Here is a 20014-nt window from a genome sequence, read left to right on the forward strand (position 1 = left end):
ATCTATTTTGTACTTGTCTCATTAGTTTATGAGGCTACTTAAGAAACCCCCCTCATTTATTTCAGTGGTTTTTATAACATTGTTATTAGTCAGCAGAAAAAGAATAAAGACATTTAAGGCTAGAAGGGACCATTATGATCATCTAGTCTGACCTCCAGCATCTTGTTTACTTCTGTCTATTTTCAATCTTTGAAGATAACCAAGTAGACTTTTCCCATAGACATTTTTATTCAGTCTCATAATATCCCAAATATGTTGTTCTCCAAGTTTCCAAAGTTGAATTTTAGATAGTTTCTCATTTAGAATAGATGTGGTGTAAAAATAAGAAGTGATCACTCCAAAATGAGTTGGGAACAGTGTAGTAGTGACCCTGTACAGACTGAGGTAGAGCCAGATGTTACGGGGAGACTCTCTTACCCATACTGAACAATGCCCATGAGAGGACCAGCTACGCCAACATCAAGAGCTTGAGCCACATCACTGAGGAATTGTTTTTGGATCTGAAAACGGCGTTTACCGATGCTCCAGCTCCCATCAATCAAGAAGGACAAATCAACTTTGCAGTCTGAGACAGGAAATAATAATGAGAGACTAAAGATCTGTGAAGGGTATTTTTGTTGTTTCTTAGATTTGATTTTCCTCTGACAGGAAATCAGGGCATCAACGTTATAGCTGACAACCTATCCCACTATGTGACCACAGCAGAAAATTCTCATTCCTATTCATTTTCAAAGGATTATTATATCATCCACTCTGACCTCTTCTATAACACAGGCAAGAGAATTTCACTCAGTCATGACTGTATTGGACCCAAAAACTATAACAGACATGGTATACAACCTTGATCATTAATCCTACTCACCAGATTCAGGGAAATCCATCAATCTGCTAAAACCCCAAGTCTGAAATTCCGGCTCCACTGAAGAAAATGGCAAAACTCCTATTTATTTCAATAGGACTAGGATTTAACCCAGAGTATTTAGGCTTTGCAGGTGAAGTACAGGGTAGCTGAGAAGGTGCAATCTATATCCCCCCAATGAAGGGCCAGTAAGTGGGGTGCTGTATATTACTGTCCCTGGCTGCTAGTCTACGGGCGGGAATAGCCACTGCAGGGCTTCTGTGCCTGTTGCATTATGGTGGGGCCACTGAATCTGAATTACTGGAGGTCTCATGCCTCCCCAGCCTGCTGCATTGTGAACAGGTAACACCACTGAACAAATTGTGGTTTTCTCTGTGTAGCTACTTGAGCGGGGGAGGCCTTTCTTCAAGTGGCTACTGAAAGCAACTCCTAGTAATGTTGCTTGCTATAGCACTAGAGTAGTGGCTCTCAACCTTTCCAGACGACTGGACCCATTTCAGGAGTTTGATTTGTCTTGTGTATCCCAAGTTTCACCTCACTTAAAAACTACTTGCTTACAAAATCAGAAACAAAAATACAGAAGTGTCACAGCACACTATGACTGAAAAATGGCTGACTTTCTCATTTTTACCATATCATTATAAAATACATCAAATGAAATATCAATATTGTACTTACATTTCAGTGTATAGTATATGGAGCAGTATAAACAAGTCATTGTCTGCATGAAATTTTAGTTTGTACGGACTTTGCTTGTACTTTTTGCTGTAGCCTGTTGTAAAACTAGGCAAATATCTAGATGAGTTGATATGCCCCCTGGAAAACTTCTGTGTACCCCCAGGGGTACATGTACCCCTGGTTGAGAACCCCTGCACTAAAGTCTTTTATATGGGAACTGTTCAGTGATTACTCTGATTGGTGTGTAATTAATTCCAAGACTGATAATCTCATGTGGTGTCTTCAGATTTAGTGTAGATGCTTTTAAACTGAACTATAGACTCTTACATGGATCTATGCAAGCCCATATACCTTACTGTACAGAAAAGCCAAGCTTATCCCAAAACAAAAATTGCACAGAAGTGCTTGATCCATAATACTCTGCAAATGGTCTCTTCGGTCATTAACAGCCTGATCTTGTTTCTATTCCAGTCAATGGCAAAACACTCATTGATTTGAATGGAACCAAAATTTGGTTTAACTAGAGTGCTAATTAAGTTTTTTTGCCTCAACGTAAGTCCCATAATTTCTCTTTGATGTTACTTCCTACCAGTCAGACTGACCAAGCCTGGTGTATTTTAATTATCAAATAACCAAAAGGCTACAAAGCACTGATTGTTCCTATCTGATTATGCAACAGACTTTCCATCTAATTGCTTTCAGTTTTCCCCTTAGGGAAAACTTTTCTAAATTTCAAAAATGCTGAATTATGGACGCATGACAGGGGAACTGTGTTCATTCATAGGGAACCACGGGGCACGGCTGGAGCTTCCAATAATGCTACCTTAATAAAGGACCACATTATCCCGAATTCCTGCTCCTTAATGTGAAATTCTACCCTGTAATGCGACTGTGTAAAATGGTACTCTCTTACCTATCAGGGCCCTGACTGCAAAGATTTATGCACATGCTTAGTTTTGCATGCAAACTGTGGGAAGTCCCATTGTCTTCTATAAGACTATTTACAGCATGTAACTTAAGCACATGTACATCTTTGCAAGATGGGGAGCCCAAATCTGCTCCCTATGGATTCAAATACTTCCAAGGTAGGGTGACCAGATGTCCCGATTTTACAGGGACAGTCCCGATTTTTGGGTCTTTTTCTTATATAGGCTTCTATTACCCCCCACCCCCGTCCCAATTTTTCACATTTGCTGTCTGGTCACCCTATTCCAAGGTTAGATTTGAATTTGGTTTATCTCTACTATGGAGCTGAGCATGAGAAAGGAACCAGAGTGGGCTAGAACTGTCGGACAGCATTAGAGTCCATGGGATAAGAATTTTGATACCTGCTATTTCATTTTACTTTGCAATTGTCTAATTAGACTGTGATACTTTTTATCTCTGTTCAGCTGCTGATTCCTCACAGCCCAGGGCAACACATTGAACCTAAATAATTTTGTAGTGAGCCTCCCTAATTACGGTGACAGGATAAAATATGTCTAACATTCAAAGACATGGTATTAAAATTAATTCAGTATTAGACATTAGGGATTATGGGGCTATTCCGTTTAATATTTAATTTATTTAATATCCCTTTTAAATGCTGTTCATAGTGACGCACAAATTTCCACTTGCTGCAGAATTTGGTACTGACCGTGAACAGCTGAATTGCCACAACTGTCAGTACTGTGAGGGGAGAGCTGGGAGATTTGGTAGCTCAGAGAAGGGCTTCCATCAAAGGGGAATCTCTTCTCCCTACTCAGGGTTTGCTTTCTTTTTCTCTCACTCTTCACTTTTAGGCCTGATCCAAAGCCTGTGGAAGTCAGTGGGAAAATCCCTCATTCACTTCAATGGGCTCTGAGCCATGCCTGTTGTGAGAAGAGGGCCTTCCCACCTTTTTCTAATAGGGGGTGAGGGCTTCTAGATGCTCTTTCTCTACTACCTCCCAGCCGTACCTAGTAGGTCTCTCTCCCTTTACTGCTGTGACCGCTGGGCCCTCTTCCCTCCATTAGAACTGCTGCCAAGCCAGTAGAGCCCCAATGCCAGGAGCCAGGCCTGCTCAGTCAGTTATCCCAGATGAAGGGAGTGCTCCTGTTATCAGTGCCTAGTTGCCTAGGTCTTATCCCAGGCACAGCAAATACAGGGCATTAGTTAGTAAGCTTCCCCCTGGCAGGATCCAAATTCTGTGCCTGATGGCATATTGCAAAGCCATGGCCCTTGGACTGTAGAATTCACACGATCCTCCGTATAATATTTAAAACAGCCAACATCTCACTCACGCTTCCCAGCTCAAGTAGACAGATGCAGACTAGCTCTTCTTGAGCAAGCTAAAAACCGCAGTGTAGCCAGAGGTAGCACAGGCCATGGCTCAGGCTAGCCGCCCAAATATGTACCATGGGGGTCCGGGAGGGTTTGTACTCAGGTGGCTAGTCCAAGGTGCTACCTGTGCTACTCTCAGCGATGCTGCTATTTTAGCATGCTAGCTCAAGCAGAGCTTGTACGTGTCTATCTACCCACACTGGGAAGCAGGCAATGTAGATGTACCCTTTGCTTTGAGTAAGTTAAGAGTCTGTTGCTATTGTTTTCCTTAAGGTAGAAACAATTATTATTTAGAGTAGATGAGAGACATGGCAAATGGCTAAACAGAAACTGTTAAGGAGGTCTAGGTTATTCTATTGTAAAGGAATATATGTTCCAAAAATGTTTTTTTCCATAATAGCTAATGTTTAGTGAATTTCTTGACTATAGTCTCAAAAGTATGATTCACATAACAGCATGAGATTATTATGACTTAATTATATAATTAATTCTGATTTACGTACTTGGGTTTCCCTGGGAAACTGGCTCCAAAGGTTTCGGATTCAATTCTTCCTTTGAACTGAAGCCTGGAGAAATTAAAAAAATGTTTAGTCACTAAATGTGCAAGAAACTGTTCTGAGTCTGACTTCACTGAAGAAGGTAATGAGTGAACAGATGCATCTTGTTTCACATATGAATAAGGATATGGGTCTGAAAGAGATTTGTGCCACCTTTTGTTATTTTGGTCAGGTGACATGTAAAACAATGCATCCCTGGGACACAGGGACATGTTGCTTGTCTCCACTTCTGTTACTGATTAGAAAAGGAAAGGATTGGGATCAGGTTATTGTAACTACTTCACATTGGCCTTACACTAGGTTTTAGTTCTTTGCTTAAGGGAGATGTCCATCTACTCATCCTGAAATCTTCTAATCAGAGGAGAACTATTAAACCAAGGTGCCAGCCATATTCCATGTCTAAAACTGATGGAGAGAAGACTTTAAAAAAAAAAAATCAACAACACATGGCTATTTCCAATTTTTTTTACACATTCACTCTAAGGCTAAATCTGCTCCTAAAGTCTGAGAAAATATATATGGCATAAAGACTGGAGAAAGGGTTATCGTTTTGTATCCTATCCTGGTACCTCCAGATGATTCACAGCAGGGCTCATCTAAAAGGTTTGCTATCCAGCAGCCAAATCTGGTGGTTCAGACTTTTCTGAGTTCCTCTTCTGAGCACAGTTCTATTTTGTGTTGTTTGCTAGAGGTACTAAATTTGGCTTTTCTGATAGTACCAGCCTCAATGAAATGAATTAAACAGGTGATCTGTTTATGACACAAACACTTCTGGAATCTCTCTCAGAAGGTAGTTCTTACTACAGCTCTCAAATTTGCTGCAAAGATTAATTCAAAATTTTCATTCAAATCTGTATGTTTCACTTTCTTCCCTTTGCTGAAAACCAAAGCAAGCAAAGGAAGGGTTACTATACTGACTGGATGTTAAAGGGAAGGGAAATAAAATGAGAAATTGAGAGTTGATTCTCCACTGCCTTGCACCTTCATTTACCCGTTTAAAATGAAAGTGAAAGAACCATTCTGACTTACTAGCAGCTTACATGTCCTTTGCACGGGTGTAAATGACTACACAAGGTTTCAAGGCAGTGGAGAGTCAGGCCACTCGTGTCCTGTTTTCCTATATGGAGATAGGAGCAAGGACAATGAGCATCCTACCACATTATATCCAGGTAAGCGAAGCAAGTCATTAAGGAGGTCTTCAGGTTTTTTTCTAAGAGAGTTAGGTTCTTCTGCTGGGGGAAGAGAGAAAACAAAGTAAGGCCTGTTCCAGACCCTACTGAAATCAATGGAAAGATTCCCAGGGCCAAAATGTGGAATCAGAAAAGGAGCAGCCTGAATGTCTGTTTATCCCTTCATAAGACAAACTAAAATAGATATAGCCTGGGGAAGTACTATTGGATCACAGAGTATTGTAGGAGCAGCAGAAGGATGATTAAAAGAGTTCAACCTGACTTCAGTTCACAATTTTAATGTCTGGCCATTTTTTCCCCAAGTTAAAGCAATTCACTTCTGCTTAAGTGTAAGAAGCTATTTCTTCTCACATGAATAGGACAAGATATGGGAAGATCAGCTGGGGCAATACTGCAAATAAAAGGAAAAACCTACCTACGTAGGAGGATAATTCTGTTTTGTTTCCTTAAGAGACAGTGAACCGGTTATTATACTTGTCTATCACTGAGACAAGTAGTAGGAGAACCCCCACAAATCTTCACCAGCAGGCAAACGGAGGAAATACTGCAGACTTCAAAAGGAAACCAGCAAGACGGTAGCATTAAAAGTGTGAATTAATTACAGACAAAAGTTTAGAAATTATAAAGTGCTTCATGGTTCCTCTTTCCTGTAAAGCTGCCAGCCACCCACAAATTAACTCGTGTCAGTGTGAACGTACGTAAAGAGAGCAGATAATCAAGAATATCAGAGGAAGCTACCTCTGAGCTCTGAAGGGAACTGGCAGAGCTTCGACTTCCTGGAGTATCTAAGGTGAACCCTGCAGGGAAGATAGACCCAAGCCAAGAGGAAAAGGAGAAGCCAACAGCACTCCGTAGCTACAGACCAATTCCTGGTCCCGTGGTATTCTGATAACTAATCTTCACAAAGTACTAGCACTTCATACACTCCAAGCACTTGCACCCACATAAACATGGACATACCTTTGGGGCAGGAACCATCTTGTCATTCTGTTCTGCACACAGTGCCTAGCACAATGGGGTCCTGACCCCTGGCTAGGGTCTCTCCATGCTATCATGTTACAAATAATTATTGTTAATAGAAATAATAATCATTATTAGTCTTAGCTGGGGAAATGTGTCTCAGTTTTAAATCCAACTCCCAGTTAGGAAGGCAGCTTCCAACATATGAACTAAAATGACCAGACTGCTGCTGGCTCCACATACGCGTAAGATGGGGGAAAAAGGTACAAAGCTCATTCCCTCTTCCCTTATGCTCCTGTGGAGGGGCCAGCCCTAGCACAAGGGGAAGCAGAGCCATTTCCCCCGACAGAGCCAGCCGTTGTGCTAGCCTCCCCAAATGCGGCTGGATGCAGGGTATGGCTCTGCATAGCGGAGCGGGACAGACACACAGGGGAGCACACACAGCATTCATTTGATTTGAAAGGTGGCACAGCTGCTGCTCCAATATATGTTCCTTGGGAGCTGTAGAAGAGGTTGTGACTGAGTTAGTTGGATTCCTCCCTAGGCCCTCTCCTACTGCAACAGGGTCTTTTCTACACCGTTAGAACAAAGAGTACCGACAGAGGGCAGGAGGCTTGCATCTCCCCTGTTCTGGGGCTGCCAGGAGCTGGCTAAACTCCCAGCACAGGTTAGGACAACTCTCAGGTGCTATCGTCACTTGAACCCTTGTTGCAATGGTCCCACTACAGGCACACAGCGTACCATACAACCTTTTTTGGGGGGGGGGGAGGGGGCAGGGGAGTGTTCTCCTACAGGTGCAGCTCTACCTCCCCACCTTCTGACAGGACCAACTCTCAGACAAAAATCCTTCCTGAAACATATACCATCTGCCTGTAGCCTGTCCTTGCACCAGAAAGGCCTCCCCAAAGTAGCCTGGACCTAGAAGAGCCAGACCTTTGCCTTGTGAAATAAGGAGGGCCATGCCCAGCTTTTTGTTCTTGTGCTGTACTGTGACTGGCAGTTGTGAGCTGTTAATATTGTCTCTGACCAGCCCTCCCACGCCAGACTGTAGAATCCATGAACTAGAGGACAGCAAACAGAGAGGAAAATGCTTTTGTTGCATCAGGGAGACACTCAACACACAGTAGACCAAGATAACTTAATAACAGGAACATATTCATTAACATAAAACCCGTCGTGTGGCCTGCTTCCTGCCTTAGCTCATTCTGATTAACCACAGCTGCAGCAAGAGCACCACCAGACCAAAGAGGGAGAAATACTGACAGGCCTCAGAGGGGTCAGGTTCTAAAAGAAACCGATATCAAAGCGATATAGTCCACTAGAGCCAATTCTAGTCTGGATAGGCATTCCCTGTAGTTGCTTGGTCCTCTTGCAGAGAGCCCTGGCTGCTGCATTTCTGAGCTGATTTTGCATGCTTGCATGCACCTGTGCCATTTTTAAATAGGCAGGAACTGAGAGAGACAATGCAATGTTACAGAAGAGCAAAACTGAGCCCTGTGTTATGCTGCAAGTTTTACAATGTTTTTCCCACCTGTGCTGTTCATAAGCCTCTTTATTAAAAAGAGAGATTTCCCATATAAAGCTGCAACTGACAACAAATGCTCTTCCACTTGCTCCTTTTGTTTCTGCCTGGTAACCAGTACTAAATATGTATCCCCTAACCGTTAGCTCACTACTCTCATGACACACAGCGGGCTCTGCAGTCATAACCATCTTCGCACAAGAATTTTAAAATAAAATCGACCAAATCCATTCACAAACTCAGACTGTTGTTCCTGTTTCACTGTTTTCCCTCTGCCCAGTGGTAGCAGGGCCCTGCAGGTCACTCTCTCCGTGACAAAGAGTCTGTGTAACTTGTTTTATTGACACCAGGGATGGCACAGGGATAGTCAAACAACAATAGGCAAGCCCTTCTTTCAGAAATCTTGGCTCAACACTAATGCCTCATTCCTAGGGAACAAATAAGCCTCAAGAATTGACTCCAATCAGAGACCAAACTCTGCTGCTGCTGGCACAAGCTTGCTCTATCCAGAAGCTTGCATAACCAACAACAACACAGCATGTCTGCCAAGACTGAACATTTGCTCTCACACTAATAAAAAACGACTTGGACGTTCACGTTTAACAGCACAACCTGGTGACTGTGCCATAACAATCACTAATAGATCTCAGTCCAAAATATCTAATATGGGAGGATGGGAAGGATCTCCATACTTACAGAAGGAGGGCCAAAACCTACTCACTGGTCTAAGGGGAGCTATGGGACAAAAAGTCTGATGGGAACAAAAAGCTGCTTCCAACCCTCCTCCGGGTAGGGTTGCCAATTTTGGTTGGATGTATTCCTGGAACTTGGATCACATGACATAATTGTTGTTAAAAGATTAATCTCTAACCCCTGGAGACTCCAGGACAATCCTGCAGGGCTGGCAACTCTACATACAGGAAATACCTAAGGGTGCAAGGAACCTGATCCTCCTCTAGACAAAGGATCAGTTTGAGAGCCCCTGGTTGCATCTCTTCTTACTACTTTCCCCCTTGACCAGCCTTATCTTGAGTCACCTGTGGAAAGGAGAGGAGTAGGTGTCAGGGACATGATGCCAAGGTAAGGAAAAGGTATGGAGAAATACATCCATTCCCTGGGAAAGGAATCAGCCATTCAAGCAGGGACTAGTGGTGGCTGACTGGTAGCATATCTGATCCTCAGCCTCAAGCAGTGACATGTTCCCTGTGCCTTTCGGTAGGTCTGCGTGTGTCTGCATCTTTCTTTGGAATTGGCCCTCAGGCCTAGTCTACCCCACATGCCTCTGGTTTTCCATCAGTATGCTCCCCTATCAGCTGTAGGGTCTGTTTTTGACCCGGGTCCCATAAGCATACAAGGCTTGGTTCCCAGTCTACAGTCAGATTCCCTTAGGGACCTGGCTCAGCAGTAGGGTCAAAAGGCAGAAGTTCACTGCTGTAGTGTCTCAGCCCGGAGTAATGTCTGTCAGATCTGCCTGGCTCTGCCCTACCTATCATTATCAGAGCAGCCCCAACCCTGAATCCCAGTGGAAGTGGCGGAAGGGACTGCAGTGAGGCTAACAGAATTATCGATGTAAAGACTTCAGTCCTTTAAAGCCAGACCCCAAGAAGTCAGTCTGCTGTTTGGCAGTAACAGCACATCATCCTACCTGTCACGAAGGCAAACTGCAGAGGAGTGGGTGGGGCAGGCAGACACCAGAGTTTAACGAGGGCAGTCACAGGAATGGCTAATTGGCTTTAAAGAAAAACAAATATAGGCTAGGTCTACACTACAAATTACTTTGGTATAACTTACGTCACTCAGGAGTGTGAATAATCCACACCCCTGAGCGACGTAAATTACACTGACTGGCGTAAACACCGGCGTGGACAGCGCTAGGTCGGCGGGAGAGCTTCTCCCACCAACATAGTTATCGCCTCTCGCGGAGGCAGGCGTTATTAAGCCGATGGGAGAGCTCTCGCCTGTTGGCTTACAGTGTCTTCAAAGCGCTACAGCGGCACAGCTGCACCACTGTAACTGCTGTAGTGTAGACACAGCCATAGTAATAACCTTCCAAGTAACACAGGAAGTGCGAAGAGTGTCACGTTCACCCATGGAGTGGTCTACAAATAATAAAAACACAATAGAATTCATGTCATCTTATTTAAACGGAACAGGTGAGAGAAGAGAGCAGCAGCTTCCAGCGGGAGGAAATCAAAGAAGATTACAGAGGGGATAACAAAGTCTGGACTTAGACTGATGAGTGGCTGAAAATAAGAGCAGTTGGGACATTTCTGTGTGGGTCTTTGTTTGACAGCTCTGTAGGAGGAGGGCTGGACAAGGAGCTGGGGGCTGTGAGACACTGCTTTCAAGGCAGGCACAAAAGCCTAGGACTCAGCAACTGGTCAGAAAGCAGCAACCAGTTGAGCTACAAGGGATTTTCTAAAATGAAGGGACTGTGGTGTTCAGTTCAAATTCTGAGAGACCACGGAGAAAGCAATAAAGTGACAACAGAAAGGGGATTTGGATCAGAAAAGGCAAATTGCGGCAGAGAATTCAGCAGAGGGGAGAATTCCTTACCTTGGGATCAGCAACTTCCCACTCCACTGAAGGGGGCATGAGTGTTTCCATTCTCACCCCATTTTCAGATGTTTAATCATTTTTTTTAAATGTTCAACTTTTGGGCTCAGATTTTTCAGTTTTAGTCCCTCCCTGAAGAAGATTACTTTTTGAAAATATGAGCAAAACTGGTTCTTTCATCGTATTTTACATAGCGAATGGTAAAATACTTATCCTACTATGAAAAAAAATTGCAACCTTGTTTTGAACAGGTCTTGTGCAGCAGGTGGGTGTAGAAAGCTGAAATTTGGAAGAGGAAGTAGTCCTCACTGGGGAAAAGTGCTATTGAAGACGTTCCTGAAAACTGGTTATCCTTTGGCCCTGTTATGAGCCTGTATAAACACTACACTGACCTCTTGCTTTGCATTGGTCTCATGAAGGGCCTGATTCTCCACTGCTGTGCACCTTTTGGAGTCAGAAATCCGTGCACAGTGAAAATAAAAAGTCGTCCTTATGAACTGGTAGCGCACCAGCTTTGCATTTTCTTTGCCTAGGTGTAAAGAGGTGCAGAATTGGGCCCAATCCTGCAAAAATGTAAGTGCAGAACCAGAGCCTCAGTTTGTAAATTGCACTTACAAGTCAGGAAACAAGAACATTAAGGTTCCTTAACCTTCCCCTTGCCTACCTGTGTGTATGCATTCCACTGCCATCGTCAATTGCATGGTCACGGAATATAGCTAAAATACCACCACTTTTTCTGCAGTCATGGCCACATGTGTGTAATGTGTACTAACTGTGTATCATTGTATGTGAAAGGCACTCAATACACCATACTTGCACAACAGATTGAGTATAACACCATGGAGTAATTAATTATGAACATTTATCATCCTATCTCCACCCCGAAACTTTGCAGTTAAGTCAGAGTCATAGTTAAGTGCCTCATTGCCTGATCTGCACTTAAGGAAGGCTCTGTGCTCCACATGCGTGTCTAGCTGAGATAGCTTTGTAGTTACCTACAATCCAAACTAGTCATGTGAATTTAACATTTATGGAAGGTTGTGGGTCAGCTGACTGATTTATTTTCCATGTAACAATAATGCCATCTACCAAATATTTCTCCATGCTAATTGGGGAGATGGTCAATTTCTATGGGCCTCCTGATTCTGCCAGCCCCAATTTAATTTTGTTATTGCCATGGGAATTTCTGCTCCCTGTATGGGCAGCTCTCTCCATGCTAATTAGATTTTCCTTCACTGGATGGTCACAGCTGTCCATGCTCATTAATACTTCCATTCATTTACATAAGACAGCAGTTGATGCATGCACACTAGAAACCATGCCTTTGAAGCGACATTCTGAATTCATCAGACTTTATCACTAGTCTACACACACATGTGGGTGACAGAGAAAGTACAAATAAGACCGCCCCAATGTATTTTCATCAAGTTTAAAAGTAACCTCTCATTTTTGTCTCCAAATAGAAATCCTTACCACTAGCCACTGTGCTGCAGCTCATTCCAAACAGACACACAGAACTTGCCTACAATATGCAGTAAAATGTCCTCTCTCCAACCAGGGCTGGCTCTAGGCACAAGCTGGTGCTTGGGTCAGCACATTTTTAGGGGCGGCATGGCCGGCGCCAGAATGCCGCCCCTAAAAATGTGCCCCGGCCGCCCTAGCTCACCTCCGCTGCTGCCGCTTGCACGCCGCTGCTCCCCCTCCCTCCCAGGCTCTCAAACCTGGGAGGGAGGGAGAGATCCCGAGCGGCCGCGGCGCGCGAAACAGCTGATTCGCGCGCCGCTTCTCCCCCTCCCTCCTAGGCTTGAGAGCCTGGGGGGAGGAGGCAGGGCTGGGGATTTGGGGAAGGAGCGGACCTGAGGCGGGGCCGGGGATGGGGTCAGAAAAAAACGGGGGGGCAAAATTGTTTCTGCTTGGGGCAGCAAAAATCCTAGAGCCGGCCCTGTCTCCAACTCAGCCTGCCTGCTCTGTGTCAGGGAAACCTGTTCATCTACATAATGATACGTAGTTAGGGATCTAGAATCACCTCTCCTGACTCAGTGCTGAGTTTTCATTCTAATGTGCATGTGCTCGGCCACTCATTGGAGCTAATGCAAGTCTAATTTATATCTCAGCTCTGAAGTAATTAGACCTTTCAAGTAAAAATTCTTGAAAATTGGACGTACAAGGCAGAGTTTCACAAAGGAGAGATGAATGAATCATAGATGTTAGAGATGGAAACGATTTATTAGATTATATGGTCCATCCCCATGCCAGGGCAGGACTGTTCCCTATTATATCATCTAATATAACACCATCAATTAACTGGAAGATGAAGCTTGACAAATTCAGACTGGAAATAAGGTGTAAATTTTTGAGAGAGAGAATAATCAGCTATTGGAACAACTTTTCAAGGGTTGTGGTGGATTCTCCATCACTGACCATTTTAAAATCAAGATTGGATGTTTTTCTAAACCAGGGGTCGGCAACCTTTCAGAAGTGGGGTGCCGAGTCTTCATTTATTCACTTTAATTTAAGGTTTCGCATGCCAGTAATACATTTTAACATTTTTAGAAGGTCTCTTTCTATAAGTCTATAATATACAACTAAACTATTGTTGAATAAAAATTAAATAAGGTTTTTAAAATGTTTAAGAAGCTTCATTTAAAATTAAATTAAAATGCAGAGCCCCCCCGGACTGGTGGCCAGGACTTGGGCAGTGTGAGTGCCACTGAAAATCAGCTCACATGCTGCCTTTAGCACGCAGGGCTGGCTCCAGTGTTTTTGCCGCCCCAAGCGGCGGAAAAAAAAAAAAAGCCGTGATCGGCGGCACTTCAGCGGCAGCTCTCCCGCCCCGCTTCATTGTTTCTTCGGCGGCAGGTCCTTCCCTCTGAGACGGTCTGAGGGACCTGCCGCTGAATTACCGCTGAAGAGCTGGCTGTGCCGCCCCTTTCCGTTGGCCGCCCCAAGCACCTGCCTGCTACGCTGGTGCCTGGAGCCGGCCCTGTTGGCACGCGTGCCATAGGTTGCCTACCCCTGTTCTAAATGCTATGCTCTAGGAATTGTTTTGGGGAAGTTCTATGGCCTGTGTTAAACAGGAGGTCAGACTACATGATCACAATGATCCCTTCTGGCCTTGAAATCCATGAATCTAGTGTTTTGTGTGATCCAACTTTTAAATGTCTCAAGGAATACAGACTTCCATAAATTCCTGGAAGGCATTTTGACAGTCACTCCCAATAGGCTCCGAATTCTGCGAATCCTATTTTTGTTACCCTGCTTCCAACTCGCTTTTTTGTCTCATCCACCCATTGTGTCTTGTCTATTTCGGATCATAAGCTTTTTGAAGCAGAGACTGTCATTTTCTAAATGTTCGTACAGCACCGAGCAGAATGGGGCGCTGGCCTGGTTCAGCTCTAGGCACCAGTGCAATATAAAAGTTAAATAATAATTCCCTTGGGACACTATTCCATAACATCATAGTTGTACTTTCAGGAGTTTTCAGTTTATGTTTCATTATAACCTCTTATATCAGACAAATTGATCGATCTCCTTTCTTGTGTTGGCAGCCTGACTCTGCAGATTATCATCATGCGCCTGCATTTTCCAAGAAATACAGTGTTCATTCAGGCCCCTTTTTTTCAGTAGCTAGAAGCCCCTTTTGCAGCATGGTTTGCTACTCTCTCCAGACCTCATCAGTTCTGTTCCTGGAATGGAGCTTGCTTGAGACAGATGGAAGCACAGGGCCTATTGGGGCAGTTTCAACTAGAGAAACTGAAAGCCACATTTGTCATTGTATACAATAATTCCTGTAAGTGGAAGTTATTACCATTAGTGCTGTGGGCCTTCTTAAAAGTATTAGTTCCCCCCAAGGGTGTAGAAGCTGATTAGTCCCAGTGTAGTTGTGGTGGATCTGTTCTGTTTTACTGTGTTAAATATTTACCTATGTCAAAAAGGCTTGATCCAGGTTTCCACAAGTCAGTTTCCAAAGCTTTCAAGCATAAAAAGAGAAGAGAAATTATTACTTAAAATCATGGAATTATGGGAAGTTACAAACCACTTTGCACAATTTAGAAAAGTCAATTTGTAGAATGCATCATGATGAGTAGAATCTAGTGAGTTTTTTTGGATCAGCAAACCTGGAAGCCTTTATGAACACATTTCAAGCCCTATTTAGTAGCCTCTTATCTTCTCCCTCTATATTAAGCACATCTCTTTAGATCAGTTTTGTTCTTTTCATATTCACTTACAGTAACACTGGGACAAGGCTGGCCTTAGCAATTTTTCTTTTGGCTAGGTCAGCAAAAATGTTCTACCAAACAAGCCCCCCTGCTGCCTCCCATAATATATATCGACTCCTGTCCTACCTCAACCCTCCCAACGCCAAAGAGATTCCTGCTTCCACCCCATCCGGCAGGAATGCGATGGACACCACCACCTCTGTTTGTATAAATAAACAAAAGACTGCCTCTGTTTTCAGGGCACTGTATCACTTTAATAGAAAATAATGTTTTGTCCTGTTTTTTAGCCACTTGGAAGCGCTAACAGTCAGGTGAGATGGTGCAAATGGCAGCAGGCTAGGTGAGCCTATGGGCACGTCAGACACTATCCCTATGTCCATCATAAAATGCTGCTACCTAGCCCTCCATGAAGAACCCTGAGACCATCCTTCCTCCCCACCATTGCCCCCTGAACTATCAAATTTCTCACCATTTTTGATGGACACTCATGCTTTGTGTTTTTGTCTCTGGCATAAACCTGTGAATCTTAAGCATTTGAGCACTGTCACTCCTAGGTCTCTAAGTCAGCCATCTTTGAGAAGGGCACTTGTTTGTCCTTGTGACGGGGAGAACAGGCTGCAGGTAAGAGAAGATCTGGGGCAGTGGGCTGCTGGGAAGGGAACCTTGGTAACCTTCCACCCCCAATAAAGGTCTTCAAGCCCCCATGACCTCATTGTACTGAGCATTGTTCCAACACAGAGACACAGTCCTGGCTCTGCAGAGTTTAGAACCTAAAAGACTCAAGAACCGATGAAGGGTTGGGACAGGGATATACTACGCAAGCAGTGAGTTTTCTTTTGATGTTGTGTTTTTATTTTGGGTGGGGAGAAGGAAGGCAAGAAGGAAATGGGGGCGTGAGTCAGGGAGCAGGAGATGGAAGGAAGGGGAAGAGGAACAGTCACTGCTCATCATCGGCCTAGGCGTAATCAATTGGCAGTTCTGTAGGCTTGGCTGCGGAGATGAGTCTTGGTGAGCGTGGGTGGGTGGGAAATGGCTGAGTTAGACTGCAGGGGGACTGCAAGGATTGCAGAAGGGCTTAGGCAGTGGGTGGTGAACCTGGCTGCAGTCATGTCATGTATTGATCGTTTGTTAATAGTGTGCCAAACATGTGTCAATTTTTGTTGTGGAGGTGTGCAATGATTTCCAGTGAAACAAGCGTTGTACTTTGCTTTAGCAGCCACTGGAATCTTCCTAGGCCTCCAAAGAGAAAGGTTCACACAAAACAAAACTCGAGCACAGCTGGTTCTATGAAAGGCCACTCTTTCATCCCATCAGGGGAAAGAGTGCATTCTTCCTATGTAATCTGTTCTACAAACACATCAGCTGTGCGCGGCCAGGGGAAAAAAAAAAGGTTTTAAAATTTAAAACATATTGGAGCTGCATCCCACATGGAACTAACCTGCCCTTCCACACTCACTATGACCAGGCAAGATGAGCTGAAGGAAAAGTGGACAGTTAGTTGGTACAAGGGAATGTACCCATCTCACAAACAAAATATTTCTTTCCACAACCATCTCATTGTTAAGGGCTATGCTTGTGCTCAAACCCACGCGCCAGCCTTCATGTATTTTTGAATGGAGCACTGGCTCTTTGATTCTTCAGGATTGTTCAATCTCACCACTGATGGGTTCTTTTCAGAAGCACAGGTGGTTCAAGTGATTCTGACATGGTAAAGATCATCCCACTGATGGTCTGTATTTTTGTTGTGAATCACAAGAAAGGAAACACTAAATTTTTGTCCCTGCACTTGAGATGTGGCAGAGATGCAAGAACAAAAACAAGGGGGAGTACGGTTAGAGTTAGAGTAGAAATACTTAAGAGCTACTTCCACTCAGATGATGACAAAACAGATTGTTTGTTTGTTTCAAGAGCCTCACAGATCATCCACACCCTTATGATTGAGCTCTATCTACTGCTCCTTCAGGCAGTGTTTCAGTGCTCACATCCTTTAACAAGTTTCTACCGAGGAGAAACACTTTACAAACACTCATTTTTTTTCATATACACGAGATAAATGACAAAAATTGAGTGGGCTGATTGCAAATGGGACAATCCTTAAATCTCAGCGAGAACAGCAGGTTGACAATAATGTCTTATTCCTTGGGATTATAAGAAGATGGATGATAAAGAAAGCTCTAGATGAAATTCTGAGAGACAGAAATTAAAATTCTGGAAAGGAGCCAAGATTTATTACATGACGAATTCCCAGTATGCTCTGAACAATCTGTGGTATATTGAGGACTTTGTTGAAATTGCAAGCTGTTACTTTAAGAGTGGGAGTGGGGGTTTCCTTGTCCTGACTGCAGGCTCGGGTTGTTCTGTAGGGAAGTATATGATAATAATCAGTCTGGAAAGAACCAGCCTACAACAAGGTGGGGTGAGTAGTGCCTCTGAGTTAGGGAGCAGACTGCTTTGTCTCTTTCTGTGTTTAATTACTGTGTGTTGTCCAGTAGTCTAAGAATAAAAGTAGTGTTATATTGCAACCTTCCAGGAAGAATATTTGATGTTTTCATCTAAATTCTCTGTGTGTATTCCATGAATATAACACAGCCTACCCATAAAAGACCAAGTGGGTGTGAACTCTCAATTTGTTGACTTTTGGAATGCGGCAAGATTAGGGTTTTTGCATTTTGAGTACTTTATAAACAATTTTGTGGTGGTGATGGGGTATGGCTTTTTTTTAAATAACCCAAGTTTAAGTTCTTGAGAGTGTGAAGAACTACAAGAAGAGTTTGGTCATTATCAGTTGCCTGGGGGAGATGAAATTCCTGAAGAAGTGTAGGAAGAAGCTTGGCAGGAAAATGGATTTATCTGGATGGATGTCAGCTTAAACAAGTGTGAGTAGGCTAATTGCAAAAATACTCCTCAAGCATCAGGCCAAGACTGCAGAACTGATCCTGGTTGTTCCACAAGAAGTGTGTGCTCACCTTGTGTGATTAAGAAAAACAAAACTTCATTCCAAGAGAGCATGGAATGGGCCAGTAGCTTCCCTTCAATCATGTGCTGAAGTTGGCTGGAAACAACAATTTTGAGATGCCAAAACTGGTGTTGAAAAAGATGAAGATGGGGACTTGTTGGGAATACAACAAGAATCAAAGACTGATTTTTAGGGGGTTGGTTGTTTTCCTTGTGATTAAAACAACATCGTCATTCATGATATGGAACTCCTGTTTTGTAACTGCCTTGGAGAAACATTAGGAGATTTGAACAAAAATATTAGCAGAAATAAAATACCTTCTTCACAACAAACAACTCTGAGCATCGTGCTCCCTACTCCTTAGGGACAAGTTCTCCAAGACTGGAACACCTGCAGCTCCTTCAGTCCCCATGACATGACTCCTGCTGGTCTTAATTCTGCCCCTTTGAGCCAACCTTCCCCCGCACATGGTGTCACATCCATGTGGAATCAAAGAATCTGGGCACAGCTGTGAGTGGCATCCCCCTACGTAGCTCATCTGCACTAGAAGCACATGCGTAGTGTGGGCTGGTGTCCAGGCTTTCTCCACACCTCCCCGCACCAGTTTTGACAGGCATGAGAGACAACTGGGGAGAACAAAAAGGAGTGAGGGGATAAACAAAAGGCAGAGAGTATATATGATGGAGAGAACTAATAAGTATGACAGAGGGGGGACATATCAAGGCAAAAGTTAAGGAAGAGGAAAAGTAGGGGAAGAAGATTGAAGCAAGGCGAAGAAGCATCAGACATTTGCTCTCTGACATACAATTTGAATGCCCACAAAAGAAATTGTCAACATCATGGACACATTAATTCACACATCTTTACACTGGAGCACATCAATTACTGAGCTAGTACTTTGCTTCACATTCACAAATATGGTGGCATGATGTAACAACTGTTCAGTAGACAAATTGCTACGTGTCTCATGGGATCACCCTGAAAATTGCATGAAATGTTACTTATGATCCTATCTTGAAGGGCAAACATTTGAAATGAAAGGGAATGAGGGGACTTTAGGCAATTTCTAACAGTAGACCTTACCGAGATGGACTGGAGACCCGGCAGGTTTCCGGAAGGCTGCGACAGGCTCTTGGCGTTGAATACCTGTGTGATTTGACACAAGGCTCAACTTCAATTGGTTAGTTCAGAGGAATGTGATTATAGGGTGTACAATGGAACTGAAAGTAATACTCATTTGATTTCTTTTGAAGACAAATGGAAAAGGAAGACAGTAACTGAACAAAGAAGTACCTTTAAAGACTGAGACAAAGGGTCAAATTAAGATCTAGTGAAAGTGGATGCTTCTCAGTGAACTTGTACCCACTTATACTGGGCCTGAATCTAGGGTACAAAATGACTCCTTCAAAGTGCTAAGCTAACTCGACTGCTGGGCACTGAGGGCACTTAGTGACTCTCAGGATCAGGCCCTGGAATCCCAGATTGAAAGACATCTGAGACATGGTCATAGAGCCCAAACCCCGACTGTTTAGCAATAGCAAACGTGCCCTTGTTGAATGGTTTGAGATTATATTTAGAGAACAATTATGAAATTATTTTCATTTCTTTGTTCTTTATCCAAACAAGTAGCCCTTGTTAATTAAGTATATTCCCATTCAATATTCAGTGCAGTGTTTGTTAGCATTGCAGACTGCTGGAAAAGAGCTTAGAAGATGAAATAATATTGTATTATTTAACTCTCAGTAGATGCGAATGGTATAATTTGCTACAAAGAGAAACTTGAAAAGTTACTTAAAGCCTTTACCTGTATTGGCTCGAGGAATATTTCTGATACTTGCGTAGGGTGAAGTGCCCCTGGATGCTTTGAAAACATTTTATTGGTCAGTGCACAGAACTTAAATAGAATTGCTTTCATTGTTTTAATTATAAAATCTACTACGTCTGTATTAGTTTAAGGACATACCTTGATTCTGGCCTCTTCCTTGTGCAGCCTGAACCTGCCCTAAGTAGGCATTAAAATGGAAAATGTCATTTAGATTATGTTTAGTTCAAGACTGCCATTATCTGGGATTTTCAGTGAGTTTCATTTTGCACTTGTCAGAGTTAATGATGTGTCTATGGAGTTTCTTTATACTGCAGCAATGTGCTTGTACATATTGTTCATACATTTAAGTTGTTTCTTCTGGGGGCAAAGTAAAAATATATAGTTCTTGGT

At 43.3% G+C, this 20014-nt stretch overlaps 1 protein-coding gene across 3 annotated transcripts in view; it reads right to left on the reverse strand.

The window, feature by feature from the left end:
* The window catches only part of VIT (vitrin), an 81045-nt gene that overhangs the window by 15504 nt on the left and 45527 nt on the right, over nt 1-20014 (reverse strand). For 2 of the 3 annotated variants that reach the window (XM_034764942.1, XM_034764941.1), the window contains exons 10-15: nt 19763-19801; nt 19604-19660; nt 18883-18945; nt 14546-14593; nt 4342-4404; nt 418-565 (exon numbers count right to left, since the gene is read on the reverse strand). In XM_034764942.1, the coding sequence (XP_034620833.1) occupies nt 418-565; nt 4342-4404; nt 14546-14593; nt 18883-18945; nt 19604-19660; nt 19763-19801 (418 nt within the window). The remainder of the gene's footprint in view (nt 1-417; nt 566-4341; nt 4405-14545; nt 14594-18882; nt 18946-19603; nt 19661-19762; nt 19802-20014) is intronic. The other variant, XM_034764943.1, reaches the window with a different exon arrangement.

Source organism: Trachemys scripta, chromosome 3 (assembly GCF_013100865.1).
Source record: "Trachemys scripta elegans isolate TJP31775 chromosome 3, CAS_Tse_1.0, whole genome shotgun sequence".
Taxonomy (NCBI): domain Eukaryota; kingdom Metazoa; phylum Chordata; order Testudines; family Emydidae; genus Trachemys; species Trachemys scripta.